The sequence below is a fragment of the Oryzias melastigma genome, linkage group LG9 (assembly GCF_002922805.2).
Source record: "Oryzias melastigma strain HK-1 linkage group LG9, ASM292280v2, whole genome shotgun sequence".
In the NCBI taxonomy this organism is placed as follows: Eukaryota; Metazoa; Chordata; class Actinopteri; order Beloniformes; family Adrianichthyidae; genus Oryzias; species Oryzias melastigma.
The window spans coordinates 16,254,311-16,278,254 of NC_050520.1; the positions used below are offsets into that span (position 1 = coordinate 16,254,311).

The window sequence follows — 23,944 nt, forward strand, 5'->3', positions numbered from 1 at the left end:
CCTATAATGAAACTCATGTCCTATAATGAAGCTCATGTCCTATAATGAAGCTCATGTTCTATAATGAAGCTCATGTTCTATAATGAAGCTCATGTCCTATAATGAAGCTCATGTTCTATTATGAAGCTCATGTTCTATAATGAAACTCATGTCCTTTACCGCTACATTTAGCTAAATATGACCAAACATCCAGGTCAATCAGCTCCAGGTCTGAATTCTGTTGTCATCTTCAGTGTTCCAAATGTTTTCCAGTCCTGCTGTCAGATCATTTTCATGTTTTTCATCACATCTTTCTCTGCTGGAACACCTCCTGAACCACATGTGGACTGGTGACATCCGTCCCCCATGATGCATCCCACCAACAGTTTAATAGGTGAGCGCACTCTTCTAGTTTTAACATTTCCAGCAGAAAGTTATATCTCGCATGACAAACTTTCCCTTTTTTGAGGCAAACATTTCACAGCTACGGGTTACTTTGCTTAATTCTTTCTAGAAAGAAAAAAAAAAATCCTAATGTGGATCCATGAAGCATCTGCTCACTGTTCACATCCAGATCTCTCCAGAGTTTGGATAAAAGTTTTCAAATAAGACAGACAGAAGACACAGATTTGTTGTTGGATCATTCATGAATAATTATTAGAGCAGCAGGTCAGTCGGTTCTGTTATGAATAGATTGTTCAGTATTCTGGAAAAAAAATCAATACATCCCTCCTGGTTTCAAAAATGTCAACAATCTCAAACAAGATCACCCTGAATGTTTCATCTCTCCTCTGAATATTGCAGTAACACACACACACCTCATTGTTCTTGCAGGGTTCCTTGAAGGCTCTACACTTTGAAGTCATGAATTAAAGCAGAAAATAAAAAAATAGACAGATTTTTTGAAAGCCACTTTAATGGTACGTAACACATAAAAGACTTGTAACCACACACAGTGTTGGTCTTTGACTGGATAATACTATTGAGAGTATTACTAATGGTCAAGCACAAAGATCCAGCAGGAATACTCTAATTAAAGAAGAAGCTTCAGAAACATGGCTGACACACAGACACAGCACATTTCCATGTTTAAAGGCTTCTTCACCTCTGAGTGAAATCACATCAACCTCATGTTCATCTTCTGTTTGCTGTTCACATGGAAAAACACAAAACTCATCAAGAAAAAGAAGATTTTAGAATAAAAATACATTTCCATTTGTCCAATGACACGAGTGGAACAAATGACTGTTAGATTAGGTTATGTTGAGAGTTATTTGGTATGAAAAGAAGTTCTGATTGAAGCTTGTTGCATTTAGACTATTTGAGCTAACTGGCTTTGCTTTGCAGTTTCAACTTGGAATCAGAGGAAACTTAAAGGGTGGAATTCATCCATTCATCTAAACAAAGAGACGTACATCAACTTCACAAGAAAAACAGCTTAACACAACTTCAGTAACTTTACAAACTCTGATGAGCATCAACACATCCGTCAAAGTCAACATTTTTAGTTCAGCAGAGCCTCATTTTACAGCAGAAAGACGTTTATACAGGACTCGGTGTACATAGATCTCGAGGGGGGGTCAATGCTTGAAGAGGTGGGGGAGAGTGTCTTATCTGGTCTGCTCTTCGTCCTTGAGGGCTTTCAGAAGGCGAGAAGGAGAGAAGATCCCCGTTAATCCTGAAAAGAAGAACCCAAACTCAGTGAGCTTGTCTGGAACCAGAACACGTCATTCAGTCCTGCTGGAAGTTCAGATGGAGGTCAGTCCTGGACCACACACAAACATTTCCTGTTCAGGTGAGAGCCTTCAACAACCTTTGAAATCATCATTCAGAACCTGGTCTGACAAAAAATATGTATCTGCTAAATTTCAAACTAAAACTTTGATTGAAGAATCAAGAACATGAATCCAGTAACACAAATGAAGATTTAAATATACAAATCGTTTCTGAAAGGGATGACTGATGATCCTTTAGCAAACGGTTTTCCTCTAAGGTTTCCGGAAGTATTTTGATCAGATTAAAGCAAAACACCTCTGACTGAAAAGTCCCCTCAGCACGTCACTGAAGTCTACAAACGTCCTGAAACGGTTTAGCTCAGGGGTGTCAAAGTCAATCCCACAGGGGGCCAAAATCCAAAACACACCTCAGGTCACGGGCCGAACAGGATAAACATTTATTCAAAACTCTAAAACTACATTTAAAAACTTTAAAGCCATAATTTTTTTAACATAATTATGAACTAGATATATATCATTACCTGTGATAATGCTAGTGTGAATGCTGTAAGCTGAATTTCGCTGCTGAAGATGCTGAAACTGGTAGTTAAAAATGCTGAAGCTGATAGCTGAAAACGCTGAAGCTGATAGTCAGCTAAAATATTAACCAAATGCCAAGTTAAAAAAGAAAAAAAACTTGGGTTAGCCAAAACAGCTAGCATGTAAATATTTGTCTAAATCTAAATTAGACTAAAAAACTGTAAAAAAGCCTAAATTTGCCAAAACAGCTAGCATGTAGCTGAAATGTTAGCTAAACACCAAAATAGCCTAAAAATCTTAGTAAATACCAAAATAGTCCATAAAGCTAGCAGAATGACAATTTTGAAATGTTAAAACTGTAACTTTTTAACATAATTATGAATAATAAAAAGGCGGGAATATTATTCCAGAATAAATCAACTTAAACCTTAAATAACTTTCAATATTTTACCCTCCATAAAAATATTTTTCATCAAAATTATACAAGTTCGAAATAAGTGCAAGATAACATATTGTCATTAATAACAATACAATAAAATGATCTGGAGGGCCGGATCCGGCCCCCGGGCCCTGACTTTGACACATGTGGTTTAGATTGTTCACTTCAAAAGGAACGGTCATTCAGCACGTTTCCAACCCCGGTGTAATTGTAGTCTTACCCAAACATCATGTATGGAACCTGTCCATCAGTGCTCCCTTTGACTCTAAAACTATGTTTCTTTTCATTTACATTTGAGAAGACTAGTTCCTGGGTCTTCAGGTTCAGGTTGTTGGAGGTAAACCGTTCAGACGGTCTTTAGTGTCGAAGCTTCATACATCAGGGCAACACTTGAAAGCTACGATCAATGAATGAACAACAGCAAGCGTGGAAGAAGAGGCTGTTAGGGGATCAGGAAACATGGGTTCAGTTTGTGCTTTACTTCCAAGCTCTCTTCATTCAGCAGGCGGCTCCACACTGCCCTCTGGTGGGGCATTGGGGTCCAGGAAGTCAGGATGCTGCAGCTCCTTCAGGTATTTGGTAGGTGTGAGGATGTGGGTGGAGCCTACAGAGGAGAAAATCCAAGAGCTCAGCAATGTTTTAAGCCTGCTTAAGAAATTGTTATATAAGCATGCATTGAAGAACAACCCCCCACCCCCACCGCGCTTCCACTAACAAGTCACAATAACATATGTTATGTTACATGTGTGGGGGAGAGTCCTGCACTAAAGCAGGACGCAGTAACAGAAGGGTGACCATTTCCTTTCAAGAAAAGACCTGCAGGTGGCGCATTGGAACATGAGGAGGTTCATACATTCAAGCTTTGACCCAGACTGAGACATTAGGACAAACTCACAAAGTACAATGAAGATTCAGCATCCTGGGTTTAATCTGAACACTTTAGTTTGGAAGAATTGGAGCCACGAGGAAAGAATGGAGATAATGAGACAACTCAATGTTTGGAAAACAACAAGCCTTGGTGCTCAATAAAGAGGCAAAGAGTTTATCAATTTGTTCTCCATCAACGCCAGCAATCAAGTTACAGCAATCAAACCAACAGCGGTCTAATCTATAGTTAGACCTACAACAGCTCCTGCTCTGTAGAGTTATTTATTAGTCAAATCTCCACGCAGAAATAAGATATCTCCACGCACCTATCAAACATTCCTCTAGGATAAGTCAGACCCGCGAGCGCTTTCTGCTCCTGCGCACTCCTGTTAATTCCTCCGCTAGCAGAAAAAGTCATCGCGAGACGGTCTACTTCTGTGTGCGTGAGCTGCTCCCTCGGGCACGAGTGATGCATGCGCACAAGCAGAATCTCAGGGAGCGTACGTGCAACATTTTGTGGTGCTTGCGGGGGCTCTGGGTCTGCACGCAGAAAAACCTTCAGCACACAAGTGGAAAATGACTTTAGACAATGGGGGCGGAGACAGAGGGTTGACTAGCTTTCTTCTGATTGGTTTTCCAACGACAATGTGTAAACTGAATGTTTTTATTGTTACTGTTTCAATGTAGTTTACTGGTAAACAAGCTGACACAAAGATTCATCACTGACTAAGTAACTGTGGCAGCCTTTAAAGCAACACACTAAATGTGTTGTGTATTTTACAACTTCTAAAACAGCTTTAGCGTCCCCCTGTTTATTTGCGTTTCTGATGTTATTTCTCCATGCAGCTCAGAAATTTCCTGATAATTATCATCCAGAGCAGATCTTTCTTATGGATGAAAATGGAATATTCTGGATAGAGATGCCCTCCTGCAGTTAGCTTCTAGACTAGAGAATGAAGCACACGCTTTTTTAAGAGTGACAGCTCATGTAAGGTATGCAGTCAGTTGTTGTGAATAAAAAAAACTCTATGTTGAGCAACACTCCAAAGCTTTTAAATAAATGTTTTACAAAGCATAATCAGAAGCGTTTTTGATGAGCATGGTTCAGTAACAGACATTCTCCGGCCGTGGGGGGTGAGGGGATGAGACGGGGATGAGGGGCTTCTCCATATTCGTGGAGGTCTCTGGTCCCTGACCCCCATGAATAAGGGGGGGGACTGTATTTCTAAAATCTTTTTGTTAATTATCACCAAACATGGCAGGAGCAGCAAAGGCATCAAGACTCAATGTTAAGTCAATATAAAGATGTGATCTTCTGATTGGTTGACGTGGCGCATCAACCAATCAGAGGCTCAGCTTTGGGCATGTGACGTTTTCAGTGACTAGATTAAAGAAAATGAATTCAAAATGGCTGAGCGATTCGAGGATTTTCACCTGAACTTCCATGAGTTTTCTTTACCCGCTCGGGCTGCGGATTTACAGAAGACTGTCTGGTTACTGTTGGGCGAAGGCGGGATACTCCCTGGACGGGTCGCCAGCCTGTCATAGGGTCCATGGAGCTGGAGTGAAAGAGCCCGCTCTGCAAGCCAGCTGCCCGGTGGACAGCATAGCAAGAGCTGCCGCACAGGGTCCAGCAGAGCAAGTGATAGCTGTGGCACTGGGGGGGCAGACCTGCCGTCGCATCAGGACACCAGCTGTTGCGGCTCTGTCTCCATCCGCGGAGCTCCACCAGCTGCGAGTCTCTGCCGGGCAGCCAGCCGCCACCAGGCTGACCGGCAGAGACAGGAGAGTGGCGGCGTCTGCCGTCATAGCTGGACGTTCCCTCAGTTTCATGGGTTTATGATTTTTGTTTTATTATTTTCATGAAGATAATAAAAAGTTCCCCCAGTTTGATTTTATTCTCCTCCTCTAATGCTCAAACTGGGCCACAGACAGACGGAAGTACCGTTTATAACAGCAGTCATACGCAGCTCCACTGCAGGAGTTGAGCACACCGCACTGAAAGACTGGGACGGGGGATCACGTGATCTCAGACACGGCGACGTGCTTGCCGGTGCCTCTGTAGAGCTCTCAAAAACATACAGTATAAACTCAAGCTACGCGCTCTCTATCGTACATACCTTCCACTGATGTCAACCTATGAAGTTCTTCAAGGCATCAAAGCGTCGAGGCGTTAAAGCAGTAAATATGACAGGCGTCAAAAGAGAGGCGGCAGACACGAGCTTGACCCCCCGGCCGCGTTCGGTGTGAATTCACCATAAGCTGCTCCTTAAAGTCAGATATGTAGTTGTCCCGACAATGTTTCAGCATGGTAGGTAAGCTACAGCCTCCTCTGTAAATGTAAGCTTTCTGTCTACGTGGTTTAGAAGGCGTCATCATCCTCAAAATAGACCAATCAGAAGAAAGCTAGCCAACCCTCTGTCTCCGCCCCAATTGTCTAAAGTCATTGTACATTTGTGCGCAGAAAGTTTCTCCGTGAACAGGGCAAGAGTCCCCGTGAGCGCACATGACAGAATGTTGAGCATGCGTGCGCTCACTGAGATTCTGCTTGTGCACGCGCATCACTCGTGTCCGAGGGAGCAGCTCACGTACGCAGAAGTAGACAGTCTCTTGCGTGTGATGATTATTCTGCTCGTGGAGGAATAAACACGAGAGTGCAGGAGGACAAAGCGCTCGCGGGGGTCTGGATTATCCACCAGGAATGTTTGATACGTGCGTGGAGATGTCTTATTTCTGCGTGGACCTTCATCTGATAGAGAACGGCCGACAGCTCCAGACCGGACCGCCAAAGCGCGCCTCACCCATCTGACACACTACAGCATCAGACACATCCCTTCAGAGAACTCACCAACCAGCGCCTCCCACTTGCCATTGGCCTGCGTGACCTCGTACACGCAGCGCATCTCGCTGTAGGTCACGCCTCCAATGATGAAGACGATGATCCGGGGTCCGGTCTTCATCTCTGTGGGCCCCCTGTTCTTGTGCCAGTTCCCATATCGAGCACTGAGGGGCGGAAGGTCAGATGAAGGGTCAGAGACGGAGGTAAGAGAGGGCTGTTTCCTCAGGGCAGAGAGACTCACCTCGATGGAGCGCTGGCTTTGGCTGAAACCTGTCGCTGGGAAATGTATGGGTACTGCTTTGGGTCAAGTTTGTCCTCAATTGCATCCTAAAGAACGACATTCATGTCATCAACTCCCATGTTAGAGCACATTTACAGGGTCCACCTTTCACAGTCTCACTGTTCAACAGAATTTGTCAGTGCAGTTTTGAATGCCTTTTATGTCTCGATCCCTCCACAGCACACTGTGTTCTGCATCCTGATTGGCTGTTGATCTAATCAATCCATCTATGTCGTTTCTCCTGTACAGAATGTGTTCAGTTTACTACATCGACATAAATCTTCAGATCTTTGTTTCCATTCTATAATCATGGACGTATATGAAGGTTTGAACTTTTAGAATTTAAACAAGGGAGAGAAGAGTAGAAAGTGTGTAGTGAGGCGTTTTACAGCCTCAATTCCTCCAAATCCTGCTTCAGGGATTTTACCTATTGTGGGATATTTATGGATCATATACACTGTACATAGCTCTATTCCCTTCAAAGGTTTAGAGGAGCCCACTGTGCAGAGAACACTTCAAAAACATTCATCCTGATGAACAGATTGAGACGCTGAGAAACCCATAATAAGCCTTTGGAGTGGGCAGGAGAACCTCGATGAGGTCTTTGATGAGAGGAGTCCATCTGGAGAGCTGGTAGGTCTGCTCACTGACACGCTCCTTACGATCCGGCTTCTTGGCCTTCTTGGCAGTTCCCTAAAAACAAAAACACAGCTTAATCGGTCCACATCTCACTCTTCTCTCCTCAAAGCCCCCTGCTTCCATTTGAACTCTGATTAGATCAAACTCAATCACACATGGGGCCATAATCCAATACACACCTTAGGTCACAGGCCGAACAGAATTAACATTTAATGAACTCTAAAACTACATTTTTAAAACATTAACACTGTAACTTTTTAACATAATTATGAACTAGATATATAGCATTACCTGGGATAATGCTAGTGTGAATGCTGTAAGATGAAGTTGGCCATTAAAATGCTAGAGCTGATAGCTGAAGATGCTGAAATTGATAGCTAAAAACACTGAAGCTTATAGATGAAAATGCTGAAGTTAATAGCTGAAAATGATGAAGTTGATAACCAGCTAATAATATTAGCTAAATGCCAAATCAGCATAAAAAAACAGCTATGCTAGCTGCATTAAAACATTTATGTGTTTTAATGACAGCTCCTCTGTCGTTTTTCTTCTTTTAACAAAGAACAGCCCCTCCTAGAAAGATCCGGCGATCATGCAGGAAGATGAAGGAAAGTCTCACAGCATGTTGGGGAGCAGCACAGCTTACCTCTGAGATAATGGGAACCCCCATGTGGGCCATGTTGGAAATGATGTCACTGTCTTCAGGCGGGATGCTGGCATGCTGGAGGAGCTTACACAGGTTCTCCTCAGTCACACCTGACACACATGCATGCAGGTTAAATGTATTCACATACATGCAGAGAAGCGTGCACAGGTGCAAACAGCAGAAAAACTACAATGAGGTGAGAGTGACACGTCAAATCCTGGAGTGGAGAACCCGGTGTCTCAACTGGGTCTCAGCTGAAAGTTTAACTTTTTTTTTAGAAAATCTAAAAAATCCTACCGTTTTTTAGGAAGATGTAGAGCAAGATGATGCGGATCTTGTCAAACACGCTGACATTGGCGTCCAGCAGAATGGGGACGATGAGCCGCATGGGATCCTTAATTTTCTCCCCCTCTGCATCCGAGCCCATGGCCAGGTCCTGAACAGCAGGCCACAAGAGGAGAAAGGTTCTCTTTTATTCAGACACTAAAACAGGGGTGGGCAAACTACGGTCCAGGGGCCATATGCAGCCCCTTGAAATATTTAGTCTGACCCACCAAATTGGAATAAACGATTTTGATTACCCGTTTTAATTTTTTATTTCCCATGTAGTTCAGGTGTTTCCCTATAGATGGCACACTACAAATATATTCACCTTTGTTCAGGTGCAGAAAGCTATTCTGCATTCATTTAGGGTTTGAAGATTTATTGTTTTTCTGATATTCATGTGGGATTTCCAAGTCAGACAGTCATTTTTCCGATTATTCCAACAGCACATGAGCGCAGCATTTCTCTGAGTTTGAGTTTTTCTTTTAGGGACATCAACCCATTGATGAAAATCACACTAAAATGACAACAGAAACCACAGTTTTGAAACAAAAACTCCATGATTTTCTGTTTTTTAAGTAATTTTCAATCAAAATCAAGGCATGTTTTTGTCCAGATCAGGTGTTTTTTTTTTCTTTTACAAGGTGAATTACTAAATCACACCACAAATCTGCTCCTGGAGTCCTTAGTGGCCCACGAGTGAGAACGTTTGCCCATTCCTGCACTAAAACAATGAATGTGTTTCAAATGATCTCTTCAGACTTGACTGAAAGCTTGTCACAGAGATAAAATACAGCTGGAAAGTTTTGGTTTGATGATTCAGAATCTGCTGTGGCTCCAGCTGGATCCACTCTGGTTTCTGTCTGCATCCACACGGTGTGGAAGCATCACTGAGGTATTTCAGGTGGAAGCCTTCTCCTTTACAAGTTTACACTCTAGATTTGAACATGTTTGTCTTCATGTAACACTGATTTTTATGTCATAATAATGTTATACCAGAATGAAACCAAACTCCAAATCTCTAGGAATCCCTTTTTGTGGTCAGCCTACAAAGCAGGAGCAGCAGAAAGAGTCAGACTGTGTTTGTCCCCGAGGGGTCGACGGCGTTCACCTGTTCCACGCGGCACAGTTTATCCACGGTGCCCTGGTAGCGGTTCATGCAGTCCTCTGCCAGGTGGAGGTGTGTAGAGTACTGAGAGGAGAGAGGACAGACGCTGTTAGAGCAGCAGAGCTGGAGGCAGCACTACAGACTGTAGCTTTCTGTCAGCAGGCTGCACGTGAGGCGGAACTCGAGGCCTGGAAGTTGTGGTGGTGGTGGTGGGGGGGGTCTATAGGCTTTAATTTTAAAACTGCATATATTTCACACTAAAATAAAGCAAGCAACCAAATCTAATATAAACAAACAAGCTCCATCTATGAAACCTGAAGACACGTTCACAGTCTTCTGCATTCCAGGGACGATGGCTTTGATTAGAAACCTTCATCGAGCTCTGCACTCTGTGTGTGTTTTTGATCATGAAATGTCAACAGTGTCTCCAGCAGAAGGTCTTCTGTCTCACAGCAGGATGTCATTTCTTCATTTCAGACCTTCTTTGGGGAGCAGCATATGTTTGTATAAATGAAGATTCAGGTCCTGGAAATCAAACAAGCCCAAACCATCACAGGTCTCCTGCTGTGCCTCTCAGGGTGTTTTCACTCTGGAAAAAGGATTTGTCCTGGACCAGGTCTGCTTACTTTGTTCCAGATCGAGTTCTGAAGATTGTGTTTGGTCTGTATTCAGACTGATGTCTACCTGTTCCGGACCTAAACTTGTAAAAAAAAACATGTGACTAAGATCTCTTCAGTCATTGGCCAGCAATTACGGGGGCGGGTCAAAGCAGAAAGAGAGAGATGGATGTTCTACTGAGCGGTTTGCGAGGATTGTTCGCTTATTCAAACTTGTTATTTTGCAGATCAATGTTGATCGTCTGTATGAAGGCCAAGTTCAACACTTTGTACTGCTGCTTTGATACGGTGGAGACATGCTGAAGGAGGTTACTGAGGACGCCATGGCTACGAGGTACTGTGTTGGTGACACAAACTGTTATGAAACAGTGAGAATCAATATGGATCATGTTTGCATGAGCCTGCATTCATCTCACCACATTTCAATGAGCTGCTGTTGCATCGTTTGCCTGCTAATAACGGCTACAATGGCTGTTTTGGTTCCGTTATTTCACTCTCAGACCACTTTGCATTCAGACAGGAATTTCAGACCGAACCAAATCTATTTTGTCAAAATTATACAAGTTAGAAATAAGTGCAAGTTAACATCGGGTCATTAATAAGAATGAAATAAAGGTCAGAGATTGTCTCCTAGAAACTCCTCAGAGCCTCTGTTCAGGATTCACTCAGGCACATGTAACTCATACAGTTTTGAGGTATTTGTGAGCATCACAGATTTTGGCTGAAGATGCTGGAGTGATGTAGTATACCCCCCCCCCCCAGCTTTGTGTTGACACATCCTCTGCATCTCCTTAAGCATTCATCAGCTCTGTCCTGTAGGGGCAGTATTAAAAAACAGATGATAAAATGACAAGACAGTGATCCGGTTCTGACCTTACTGAGCTCTTTCTGGTACTGAGGCATCTTCTTCAGCATCTGAGACAGCTCCTTCATGGTGGTCTGAAAGACAGCAGAGGCCCACACAATGAGGTTTTCCTGCACATTTCTGCCTGATTTTGAAAAAAAAAAAAAACTCCGAACAATATTTAATGAAACTTTTTGAGACCTGAGATTTATTGGATGCATTAATGGAAGACACAAAAGACGCAGGTGGCCTATATAACATAGTAGACACACCTGTGCTCCTCTTCAGAAGGAGCACCTCCTCCCTGCATCCCTCTGTGGGCCCGGACAACCCAAAACCAGCAGGTCTGCGGGTCAACCCCGTACGAGTGCAAGTGACCAAGGCTTTACCTTTTCTCCAGTGTTCATCTTCTTGCTGGCAGAAAACTCCTTCAAAGAGCGAGTGACAGCCCTGCACGGAGAGAGGAAGAGGAGGTCATGTGGATGGAGGAGCAGAGCCCTCTCACGCTGGGTTCATACTGCACGAGGAAGTCGAGCCGTGAAGCGGAATCCACTTCACCTCCAGTTCACACCAGACGTAATGTTTCACGATGGTCGACAGGCGCTTCTGCTCAGCTGTGGTTATTTAGAACAGGGTCCTGAAACTTTTTCTTTTGAGGGCCACATAAGTGTTCTCTTCTCTGATGTGGGACGGGGTTGGTTTGTAGGCTAACAGAAAAAGTGCGCAATTACAGCCTAAACGTAAATCTGGCTTAAAAAAACTCTTTATGTTGAGTAATACTCCAATGTTCTTTAATAAATGTATAAGATAAATGTATAAGTGTTTTTGATGAGTTTGGATTGGTAACGGGCAGTCTTCGGCTGCGGGGGTGTGGGGGGTGAGACAGAGACTGGGGTTATCCATATTCAGGAGTTCAGTGGATTTGTGGAGGTCTCCAGTCCCTAACCCCAACGAGAAAGGAGGGGTTTGCAGTATTTTCATCTCTACAATCTGTTTGGACACAAAAACATGATCACATTTGTCAATAGCTGTATTTTATTGTGAAAATTTGGTTTTATTTTGAAAATTTAATGGATTTTCTTGTGTGTCTTGGCGTAACTTCCTGCCAGAATTGACGCAGATTGCACGTGCAAAAATAGACCAGCCGCAGAAACGATCGCTGCACGGCGCGAGCCTTCCACGGAGGACCGCGGCGGGGTGTAAACCACACCATCGGGTAAGGAGGGCGCCCAATGGAAGGGCTTCCCCGTGTGGTGTGAACCCAGAGTGGCAGGTCTGAGTTCATGCAGAGACACTCACGTGGAGACCTCAGCGATGTGTTTGTGTCTCAGACTCAGCCACAGGTCGTCATCCTCGTCCAGCACCACCTCCTTCATCCTGGTCTCCCCCATCCCGCTGGTCTCAAACCTGAGGAGACGCAGCAAAGTCAGGAGACGCTTCTTTTCCAGCACTCAGAAACTTTGGAGGAATCTCTGTTCACTTCGCTCAGACCAGCTTCACCTGTACACGTCATTTTCAACGCCCAGCAGGTCGTAGGCCATGGCCTGCAGAGTCAGCTCATGCAGGAGGGGGGACACCGGGTCGAAGCCGCGGTCCACAATGAGCAGCTGAGTGCGGCACTTGTCTGGACCCTGGAGGCACCAGAACAACACAATGAGACTGAGGAAGGCTGGAACACCAGACTGCAGCCACACTACTCAGCATGGATTATGAGGATCATTTAACAGACAAAACCTGCACAGCTGGAAACAGCAACTGATGTGTGAGACTGTCATCAACAGCTGCTCCACGAAATACTCAACTCTGATGATGTGACACAGTGCACAGAAAAATAACACATGCTCTATGGAACTAATATTATTAGAAACCCAAATAAAACAACTTGAAAAAAAATATTGGTGTTTGCTCAAAAAAATGCTAAATGTCTGAAACTTATTGCTATTCTAAAATAAGCTTAATTATTATCAGATTTAAATGTTCTTTTTTATGTTTAATAACTCAAAATTTCAGTTTCAAAACTTTTTTTTCAATTTCAAATATATATATTTTTTTACTTTCAATCCTTTTATTCTGTTTTGAATCTGAAAACATCAGTTGGGGCGCGTTGGGGCGGGGCTAACACAAAGGACCATTCAAAACCGGGTGCATTCACTGACCATGAGAACTTGGATGGTTACGGTCAGAAAAAGGCTGTTTAGTCTGTATTATCATAGTCTGAATTAGTCCCAAGCAGGTGTAAAGAGCAGAGTTTTATCGCGTCCACAACTCTGTTCTAGCCCGTTCAAAACCTCATTAAATTGTGCTATATACAGGCATTAAAAACATCCTTAATGTTTGGAAACTGAAATTTTTAGTTTCAAAAATGAAAAAAAACTGTTGAAACAAAAAAAAAGTTTTTAAACTGAAATTTTGAGCTTTGAACCCTATAAAATTGAACATTTGAAGTTGAAGACAATTAGGTTCATTTAAGACTAGCAAAAAGTTTTGGACGCCTTATTTTTTTTTATTGGCCAAACACCCACATTTTGTGTTTTATTTGGGTTTGACATAATATTGGCCCCTATTTAGTTCCAAAATGCTCAGGTGTGTACAGAATGTGTTTACATAGCGTGCTCAGGCTCGGGTCCGCCTCCACAGGCGCTCGGTGGTCGTGTGCTAAGTCTAACCCCGCCTCACCTCTCCCATGGTGGGGTCATCAGCCTTGTAGCCGTCCAGCTTCTCCTGCAGCATCTGCGCCAGAACTGCACAGTCTTTGTAGTCCCTATATAGGCAGACACACAAACAGGTCTTTACCCAGAATGCCTTTGGGACTTCTATGTCTGGCTCAACAGCCTAAACCCTTTAACACCTGAGGCGTCGTCAGTGACATTTAAACACAAAATCTTTGAAACACTAAAACTTTTCAACCGTCTTGCCAACGGTTGAAAAGTCTGTCGACGAGTCGCTTTTCTCCTTCAGAATCTACTGGAATGATCGTGTTAACGGTTGAAAAGTTACAGTAAATCAAAGAACATAAACACTGGAGCTCCGGCATTAAAGGGTTCCCTGCTACTGATTCTCAAAAGCATGAATGAAACATGACCAAAAATCCCGGAAAATAAGAACTGTGATTTCCAGTGATGCTACTAAAGCACAACTGAAACCTGATTGTGGTCTGTTTATGCTGACAGAAAGTGTTCATGAAGAGAAGGAGACGGAGGAGGCCGGTCTCACCCTCTGTACCGGACTCCAGGATACTCTTTGAGCGTGGCACACATGGTGGCGATCTGCTCTGCGCAGCGCTCCAGCATGTTGTTCTTTACGTCAGCCTTGAAGGGGCTGTAGAAATCCTGGAAGGCATCGGCTTTGTCCAGGGCGAACACCTGAGTGTGGATAGCAGGACAGGTGAGGGCGGAGCACAGACACTGACATGCATACACAATTAAAATCACACCTAGGGGCACTAAAGAGCACATGTGTGAAAGTCAAGGGCCGGGGGCCGGATCTGGCCCTCCGCGTAATTCTATCCGACCCTCTAGATCTTTTTTTATTATTATTAATGGCCCGCTGTTGTCTTGTATAATTGTGACAGGATACATTTTATGGAGAGTAATATCTTTTGTGATAATAATAAGTTTATTTTTTATATAAAATGAGTCTTTTTCTTTTAACAATTACTTTATTTCTAACTAATTTTAGTGATCTTGGTTTCAAAGCCTTCAGCTCGTTTAGGACATTACTGTTGCACTTTTGGTATTTATAAATGTTTTAGTCTTTGAAATCTTGAGCAAAATATGCCCGTAGGAAAAGAATGACTAATTGCTCAAATCCCTCAAAAACTTTGAGACTTGTGAGCTTCCGTACATACTTTGAGCTATAGACACCATTCACACTTTAAAATGTTCAGTAACTACTGGGGTTTTTGAGGCTAATTTGGAGTTTAGCAACTATTTTAGGATTATGCTGGCTGTCTGTCAAAATTTGACGTTTTCCAGTTTTTTTGGTTAAATTTGAGTTTAGCTAGTATTTTAGTGTAATGCGAGCTGTATGTCAAAATCTGCCTTTTTCAATTTTTTTTAGGCAAATTTGGAGCTTAGCTTTTACTTTAGCATTGTGTTAGCTGTATTCAGCAAAATTAGACATTTACTCTTTTTTTTGTGGCTAATATGTCATTTAGCTAATATTTTAGAAAGCTTTCGGCTTCAGTATTTTCAGCTATCAGCTTAACCGTGTTTAGCTAGTTATCAGTTATAACATTTTGAGCTATCATCTCTAGCATCTTCAACAGCCACATTCAGCTTATAGCATTCACAGTAGCATTGTCGCAGGTAATGCCGTATCTAGTTTAATGTTTAAGTTGATTTATTCTGGAATAGTATTCCTGTCTGTTTGTATTCTTATTTATGGTAAAAAAAAAAAAAGTTATGTTTTTTTTGAAGTTTTAACAATTTAGTTTTTCTATGTGTTCAGTAAATGTTTATCCCGTTCGGCCTGCGACGGATTTTGGTCTCGTGTGATTTAGTTTGACATTCCTGCTTTAGAGCCATCAATGAACCTATGAAGCGTGTTTACACCATATTTACACTACACCAGCATGTCATAGAACATGTATTACATGTTGTTATTGTTTGGGACTAATCTCACAGACTTTATGATCTTTAAACCTCTTTCTTCCTTCGTCATGTTAAAGGAAAAATAGACTTTTTGACTTTTCCAGAGATTTCTAAAAAGTTTTCCCAAAAATTGTGTTTTCAGGGTTTGAGGAAGATTCTCTTCAATATCCCTAAGTAAAATTTTATGGCCATAACAGACTCAACAGAAACCAGGCGGGCTCATGTCGTCTGCAGGGGGCTGAAGGAAATCATGGGTGGTTTATGAGACAAAGACTGATCCTCTCAGTCATACACAGTTCATGGTGAAGGAGGTTTCTGCAGGACGTGACCCCGCCCTCTTTACCTGAGACTCGTACGGCAGGAAGGCTATGTGGATCTCAGTCAAGGCCTTCATGGCTTTGGAGGCGCGGGATTTGGTCAGCAGTCCGAACAAGGAGTCTGGTATTGCTGAAGGAAGCACAGAAAACATGGAGGACTTGATGAAGTTTGCTGTTTTCTTTATCATAAATGGAGGGATCGGACTGAAACGGAGAACAAATGTAAGGAAGACGTCCCACAGATCTACAAAGAAGACCTTTAATGACCCACTCCACTTGTCTTTAGATCTATTTCCAAAGCATTCCCTGTTCGTTTCAATTATGTTTCTGCCGTTTTTAGCTGTTGTGACTGTTGACATGAAGCAAGTATGTCCCTGCTTCCCATCATCCATCCGTTTACTCTCTCCTGCTAGCTTACAGCCCCTCACAACCCTCACCTAACTTTAGCGGTGCAACAAGAACGGCAACAGCATTAAAACTATCCAGCCGTCCAGTTCTGATCCAGATTCCAGCTCAGACCAGCAAAACAAAGACGTTCATGGATCTATTTATCTGACAGTTGATGCATCAGAATAGAGCGGAGCAGGGAGCTTGAGACCCATCAGTAGTAGTTTGTATGCAGAAACTACCGACATTTTCAAACAGCATTTTTTCATCTGCTCTTGATTAACAATGATTTGAAGAAAGAGAGATATTCAGAAATGCAGTTTTAACTTTCTTTAAAAATTTCCTCCATCAGATTTATTTGGAACGGAAAAAAAACAAAGAGTAAAAATGAAAACACTTCAGTTAGAAAAAGCAAATGGAGGATTAGCTTTGCCAAGTCTTAAAGAATACTACCTGGCAGCACAACTAAGAAGTATAATATTTTGGTGCTCAACAGAATGTTACTCTAAATGGAAACAAATCGAGCTTAACTATGGTTCTTGTCCTCCACAAGCAAGACTGGGGGAAAAAATAAACGTAGCAAATACAGAACAAAACCCCATCGTTGAGTTTGTAATCAAAACCTGGTGGGAAGTGGTCAATAAATACAAAGATTCACATTCTCCTGTATTCAAAGTTGGACAGTTTGACAAAACATTCAACAACTGGAAAATTAGAGGAATGACTGCAATATGCACTTTAACAGATGTTTAACAGATTGTTTCTCAGCACGAGCGTGAACTCATAGAAATGGTTACAGGGGCTTTTAAAAAGCTACCCTCAAAGGTGGTTTCTAGACTGTACAAGTGTCTGTTAAAATGTAATGGCTCAGATTCATTGTATTTAAAGGAAAAGAGGGAGACAGAACTGCAGTTGCCCCTGTCAGAGGACAACTGGGACTCGATCTGGCTTTTACAACAATCCTCAACATGTTCAAGATAATGGAGAGAATTTGGGTGGAAAAATATAACAAGGTTTTTTATCAGTCCCCAAATAAAGAGCAAACAGCTGAGGGCTCCACAGCCGTGCTGGAGACTCTGTGGAGACATGAACACCAACACCAATTGATCCCTTTTGGCAAAGCATCACCAAAACTATGCAGGAAATTCTTGGGATCCACGAACACTGTATTTGGGATTATTACCAACAGATGTGATACGAACAGAGGACAGGTATCTGTTTAAGGTCATGATAATGAAAGAAAACATAACAAGGAACTGGCTGAAAAGTGAACTTTTGAAACTGGAACAATGGAAAGATATTGAGGAGGAATTTTTTTCTATGGAAAAAAATGGCATTTCATCTTTGGTTAAAGGTGGATAAATGTCATCTCCAATGGAGGAAATGGAAGCATTATACAGGCCGCTCAGACTTTAAAGCTTAGAGCTACATTGTAGTTGTACCCACTGGTTCTACTTTGTTTTCTTGTTTTTGTATGTTTACTATCACTATCATTTTGATTTAATTTTACTTATCAAGAATGTTCTTTCTCTACGTGTGGAAAATGCTAAATAAAAAGTATAAAAACAAAATAAAAAATGCCCTCCACCATGGGAAAATCCTAAAAACATGTTAAACCACTGAGGGCAGGAAACGTGGCGTTCATGTCGATCACTCACTGTCAGTGAAGAAGACGTGGGCCGCTCGGTACCGGGGATTCTGCGGGTCTCTGAAGTCATCGATGAGACCTTCCACAGACTGAGAACACAGATGCAGCTTTTACCTTCAGAACTCCGGCAGCAACAAAGGTACACTCACTCTGAACTCGACAGAGGAGTGTGAGGCTTTTACCTCATCTGAGGGGGAGATCAGGTAGATGGCCTCCATGCTGGGCAGAGGCTCACGCCGCTTCGTTATGTCCTCCACAACTGAAGAGCAGAAGGATGTTCAGAACTCACTGCACACACGGCTGGCTTTAAAAGACAATAATGAGGGTTTGGTAATAAACCCATTTTATTAACTATTTTGAGTTTGTTGTTCAGATTCATTTTTAGGAAAACTGGGATTTAATTTTTCCACCACTCTGCTTTCTTTGGCACAATGTAAATAAGCATCTAGTAAAGAGGAGATTCTTCCACAAGGTCCAGAAAATGAAAAGTCTGTTCCACTAGATCAGGAGTCCACAACCTGCAGCTCCAGATCCACATGTGTCTCTTTTTTCTATCCATTGTGGATCCTCGGTCAAACATAAAATAAATCATGGAGACTGTTGATCCAGACATGTCGACCATCAGAGTCAGCAGCTCCTGATAATGGCTGCTTAACCAAAACTACCTAAAGAAAACAAATAAACAAAGCCTGAAAACTAACCCCGGGCTCACACGGCTAGCGTTACAGCTCTAACGCGAGCACCGCAGTCTTTACGGGACTTTAAAAGTGCGAGAGGAAATCCCACTGCAAGCGTTCAGGCCTCTGTGGCGCTGCAAATCCGTTTCGTTTGGTTCAAATTTTCGCCGGACGACACAGCTAAACCGCAGCACACAAAGGAGGGATTAGCGTGAATGCATGTGAGTTTGGAGTTTTGTAGAGCCGGTTGCTGCAGCCAACCTGTAGCTAACATGAACCATCGGCTCTAGCTAGACCGCTCCCACGTCACACCTGAACTGTAACGCTCGCTGTGTGAACCCGGGTAAGACTACCAGGATCCAACCCCAAACTAAAATAACTAAACCCAGCAGAGTAAGACTGCTGAGGACAAAGAGGGGAAACAGAACAAATACAAAACAAAGAAAAAGAAAATAGCATTTTTTTAAAGTACGGATTACTTAATTAACATTTATTTCATTTAGATAAGTTAAATGTATAAACTGATGTCTGAGGTTCACATAGATGATAAACTATGTAGGTTTTTACATCCTGTTGACCTGAAGACGTCTTGTTTGATCAACTCTACCTCCAGAATGAACAGATTTATATGCAAAGAAAAACTTTGGTAAAAAGTTTGATCTTTTATGAGTTAAATTATCTTATGCTGAACAACACTGGTTAATAGCTACCAGAGCTGCACTGAGATGATCCTGTTTGGAACAGAGAATCTTTTATTTTGAATAGAAGTTAAAATCAAACACATTTCCTCTAGGTTTTGATCAATAGAAAATGAGCCCAAATGGCTCTTTAAGTGTTAAAGGTTGCAGACCCCTTTTTTTGTATTTTGCTATTATTTCTAAAACACTGTGTTAGTTTTAGTAAAGGTAACCAAACCCTAAATTAACTTTTTTTGTCTGTTTTTATCCATAAATGAGACTTTAAAAGTGCTGTCTGTTGGTCATTGCCACATTTTTAATAAATTAAACAAAACTTGTTTAATTCTTGAAAATATAGACTAAAACCGTTGGTGTGCTGCCCCCTATAGGTTGAATCGAGATTTTACAGTTGAATTTTGTGATTGGTCAAACCATGTGAGCTTCAGAACTCTGACGTTATGATCTGCAGCTCCAGTAATGGTAACAGTCCTGTTCCCAAGCCCCGCCCCTCTGACTGGATTTTAACATTTAAACAGTGGGTGGAGTCAGCCTCCAACTTCCCTGTTTGGTTACCCTTTCATTATTTGCTTTATTTTTTTAGTTGTGATCTTTAATATATTTTTACGTTGAGTGGTTTATTGATGTAATTTGCACCAAAGTTAACAGACTTTTTTACTTTTAATTTTATTTCATTTAGTAACAATACATATAATCACAATAATACTAAATAAACACAAAACAGGCTACTAAATGAAAAGGAGCAGAAAGAAGAAAACGTATATTATCTGCCCCAGTCATTTTCTCCGACTCCAACCGCCACCAGCACCAGGGTGTGCGTGCATCTGCTGCGTCCTGTAGGTGGCGGACCCTTCATTTTACAAACCGTTATCAGTAGTGGTTGAGTTGAGTAACACACAAGATGTCAAAAAGTGACGCGGAGGGGTCCTTAATCAAACGCCAATATGTGACGAATAGGGCAGCCACGATTAGTCGACTAATTGACTATTGAAATAGTGGACGAATAATTTAGTAGTGGATTAGTCGTTACTTTGTATTAAATGGAGTTGTGATTGAAGTTGTGAGCGTTCAGCACCAAAAAATCCACTTTTTCTATATTTAAGTCAGTTAGACCAAAACTTTATCTTTAGTGAAAAAGAGTTCCTGGTTTCAGATGCTGACCTCATTTAACAGTTTGAATTCTTAGTAAACATTCACTCTATGTGATTCTCCTGCTTCATGTTTTTCTGAACGTAAAAACTCAATCACACATTCAGAGATTTCAACAATCCTGGTATCAAAACGTTCAGTTTGTTCGGACATTACTGCTTGTATTTTAAATATACAGTATGTCACAAAAGTGAGTACACCCCTCACATCTCAGCAAATATTTAGCTATATCTTTTCTTAGGACAACACTGCATTAATGACGCTTTCACACAATGAACAGTAGTCAGTCTAAAGTTAGTATAGCAGTGTACATTTATTGTCCCCTTAAAATAAATAAAAATACAGCCAATAATAGCGAAACCCCTGGCAACAAAAGTGAGTACACCCCTAAGTAAAAATGGGAAATGTCAATATTTTGTGTGGCCATCATCATTTTCCAGCACGGCTTGAAGCCTCCTGGCCATGGAGTTCATCAGACCTTCACATGTTGCCAGTGGAATCCTCTTCCACTCCTCCATCACAACATCACGGAGATGGTGGACATTTCACACCTTGTGCTCCTCCACCTTCCTCTTCAGGATGCCCCAGAGGTGTTCTATGGGGTTTAGGTCTGGGGACATGCTTGGCCAGTCCATCATCTTTACCCTCAGCCTCTTTAGCAGGCCAGTGGTCATATTGGAGGTGTGTTTGGGGTCATTATCATGCTAGAACACTGCTTTGTGGCCCAGTTTCTGGAGGGAGGGGATCATGCTCTGCTTCAGTATGTAACAGTACATGTTAGAATTCATGTCTCCTTTAATGAACTGTAGCTCCCCAATGCCAGCAGCACTCATGCAGCCCCAGATCATGGCACTTCCATCACCATGTTTGACGGTAGACAAGACGCACTTGTCGTTGTCCTCCTCACCTGGTTGCTGCCTCACATGCTTGACACCATCTGAACCAAATCTGTTGATCTTGGTCTCACTGGACCACAGGACGTGGTTCCAGTAATCCTGGTCCTTAGTTTGTCTGCAGCAGATTGTTTCCAAGCTTTCTTGAGCATCATCTATAGAAGAGACTTCCTTCTAGGACGACAACCATGCAGAGTAATTTGATGCAGTGTGCGGCGTACGGTCTGAGCACTGACAGGCTGACCTCCCATCCCTTCAGTCTCTGCCCCAATGCTGGACACACTCATCCGTCTGTTTTCCAAAGCCAGTCTTTGAATGTGACGCTGAGAACCTGCACTCAGCTTCTTTGGCCGACCATGGCGAGGCCTGTTCTGAGAAGAACCTGTTCTCTTAAAGCGCTGGATGATCTTGGCCACTGTGCTGCAGCACAGTTTCAGAGTGTTGGCTATTTACTTACAGCCTAGTCCATCTTTATGTAAAGCAAACATTTGTTTTTTCAGGTCTTCTGAGAGCTGACGCCATGAGGTGGCATGTTGAACTTTCAGTGACCAGGTTAAGAGAGTGGAAGAGCTTTTTTACAGAATTTTAACTCACCTGCTAACTGATGACACCTGAGACAGTGTAAGCTTTTATTGGCTGTATTTTTATTTATTTTGAGGGGACAATAAATTTACACTGCTGTCCTAACTTTAGACTGACTACTGTTCATTGTGTCAAACAGTCATTTATGCAGTGTTGTCCTAAGAAAAGATATAACTAAATGTTTGCTGAGATGTGAGGGGTGTACTCACTTTTGTGACATACTGTACATAAACTCTATAGTTTTTGAAATATTGAGCAGAATATGCCCTGTAGGAAATGAATGAGAAAGTCTTCAAATGTTAAGTAGATCAGCAACAAACCTTTAAATATATTCATGAGCTATGTTTTCATCTTTTATTGTAATTATTAAAGAGTTTAGCTTCTATTTTAGCAACATGCTAACATTTTTAACTAATTTGTTATCTACTAGGGTTTTTAGGCTAATTTAGAGATTAGCTTCTATTTTAGCAACATGCTAACTTAACTGGCTAATTTATTTTACTGAGAAATTTTAGGCTATTTTGGAGTTTAGCTAATATTTAAGCAAGACACAAAATATTTTTGCAAAATTGGCATGATTAGGGATTTTTAAGCAATTCTACTTCAGAGTTTTAAGAAATTTAGGTCAACTTCAGCGCTCTTTCATAGTTCTTTAATGACATTTTGAGTCTTTCGAGCAAATTTAACATTTTTCAAACAGCTTTTGCATTTTCAGAAAATCCCTTCAGCAATTAAAGTAAATTGCGTCACAATTTTCCGCAAAAAGCTTCAGCATCTTCAGCGACTACTTTCAGTAAAAAGCATTTACACCAGCATTTTTGCAGGTAATGCAACTTTTCTAGTTTAACCTTGTTTTAATTCCATAAACTAATGAAGGACAGAGTCTGCACAGTTCATGCAAAGTTTAATAAACTCTCATCTTCACTGTCTTTATTTTTAGTTAGTTTAAATCTGATGATGGTTAAGATGTGTGTTTTACATCCACTTTGTGCATGACCCATTAAGTCGATGAATCGGAAAAAATAATCGGTGATTAGTCGACTAATAAAATAATCGTTTGTGGCAGCACTAGTGACGACTTGAGAATGTGTTGCTCCCCCACATGTGACTCATTCTTGATGCACGTCAAAGTGCTTAAAGTGTCTTTCATGGACACTTAGCCAAGTCCTTCAAGCTAACAAAATAAAAAAAAACAAATAAGTTTGGAACATTTTTTAGGCACAAAAGATCCATGTAGGAAATAGAAGAAGAACCTTAGATTTCAAAGAAAAAATTAATCTGTATTTACCAGGCAAATCCCAGGAGTCTTTGCTCCTAACATGTATTTATTTAACAGTTGTTCCCACAGACCATAATAATAACGCAGAATATTCAACAACTGGATGTCTAATGTAACAAAGATGGTGCTAATAAAGTTGTTCAAGCGATGTATTGACCTTTATTATTATACCAAGAAAAAAAACAGTTTCAGTGATTTTTTTTTGGCCACAAACATACTCACTGGTGATTCCCTCGGACATGATGTCTGTCATCTTACAGCAGGAGGACACCATCTTCATGCTCAGCTTGTCCACCACCAGAACCTGGAAGAGTCGACCACAGCAGGAAGAAAGATCGTCCTTCAGTTTCTGACTGACTGACGGCTCGCTTATTTGTTATGGAGAAGAACTGAAGAGATACCTTCCATTTTCCTTTTTCTCTGGCTTTCTTGATGACATTGTTCATGATCTCTGAAAGAGAAGAGCACATCAGGAGGGTTGGAAACATGGGGATGTGTAATACTACAGTGAACCACATGACTCCTGTCTGCTACAGAGTGATTGAAGTGGTTGACTGTTAGAAAACGGTACTGAAAAAAACTCTTGTTTTGTTTGATTTGTTCCAGTTCTTTCAGTTTTTTTAAAGCTTGATGAACATCCAGCCTGAAAAAAGGTAATATCTTATCATTAAAAAGGAATTAATACAGGTAGGTCACAGGCCCTCGAGGACTGACTGTGGACACCCTGTTCTAGAGGGTCCTTAGATGTAGTCCCTGTGGGAGCGGTGTGCAACAGCAGGTCAGCAGTCGACCCTCAAACAGGAGGCGCCTCAGTCTCACATGGACCAAGCTCTCCCACACAAGATAGATAAAAATGACAGATACAAACATGTGTAGACATTTCTGTAA

The 23,944-nt window shown here is 41.7% G+C and overlaps 1 protein-coding gene across 1 annotated transcript in view; it reads right to left on the reverse strand.

Moving 5' to 3' along the window:
* Window positions 1–877: 877 nt before the first annotated feature.
* The window catches only part of stxbp1b (syntaxin binding protein 1b), a 27,084-nt gene continuing 4,017 nt past the window's right edge, over window positions 878–23,944 (reverse strand). The window contains exons 2-20 of the mRNA XM_024294596.2: window positions 23,458–23,507; window positions 23,279–23,360; window positions 17,964–18,040; window positions 17,792–17,870; window positions 15,773–15,876; window positions 14,051–14,199; window positions 13,514–13,598; window positions 12,338–12,468; window positions 12,137–12,244; window positions 11,227–11,287; window positions 10,867–10,932; window positions 9,380–9,460; window positions 8,242–8,380; window positions 7,945–8,054; window positions 7,251–7,352; window positions 6,621–6,706; window positions 6,389–6,543; window positions 3,155–3,277; window positions 878–1,657 (exon numbers count right to left, since the gene is read on the reverse strand). Of these exons, the coding sequence (XP_024150364.1) occupies window positions 3,168–3,277; window positions 6,389–6,543; window positions 6,621–6,706; window positions 7,251–7,352; window positions 7,945–8,054; window positions 8,242–8,380; window positions 9,380–9,460; window positions 10,867–10,932; window positions 11,227–11,287; window positions 12,137–12,244; window positions 12,338–12,468; window positions 13,514–13,598; window positions 14,051–14,199; window positions 15,773–15,876; window positions 17,792–17,870; window positions 17,964–18,040; window positions 23,279–23,360; window positions 23,458–23,507 (1,775 nt within the window). The 3' untranslated portion in view covers window positions 878–1,657; window positions 3,155–3,167. The remainder of the gene's footprint in view (window positions 1,658–3,154; window positions 3,278–6,388; window positions 6,544–6,620; window positions 6,707–7,250; window positions 7,353–7,944; window positions 8,055–8,241; window positions 8,381–9,379; window positions 9,461–10,866; window positions 10,933–11,226; window positions 11,288–12,136; window positions 12,245–12,337; window positions 12,469–13,513; window positions 13,599–14,050; window positions 14,200–15,772; window positions 15,877–17,791; window positions 17,871–17,963; window positions 18,041–23,278; window positions 23,361–23,457; window positions 23,508–23,944) is intronic.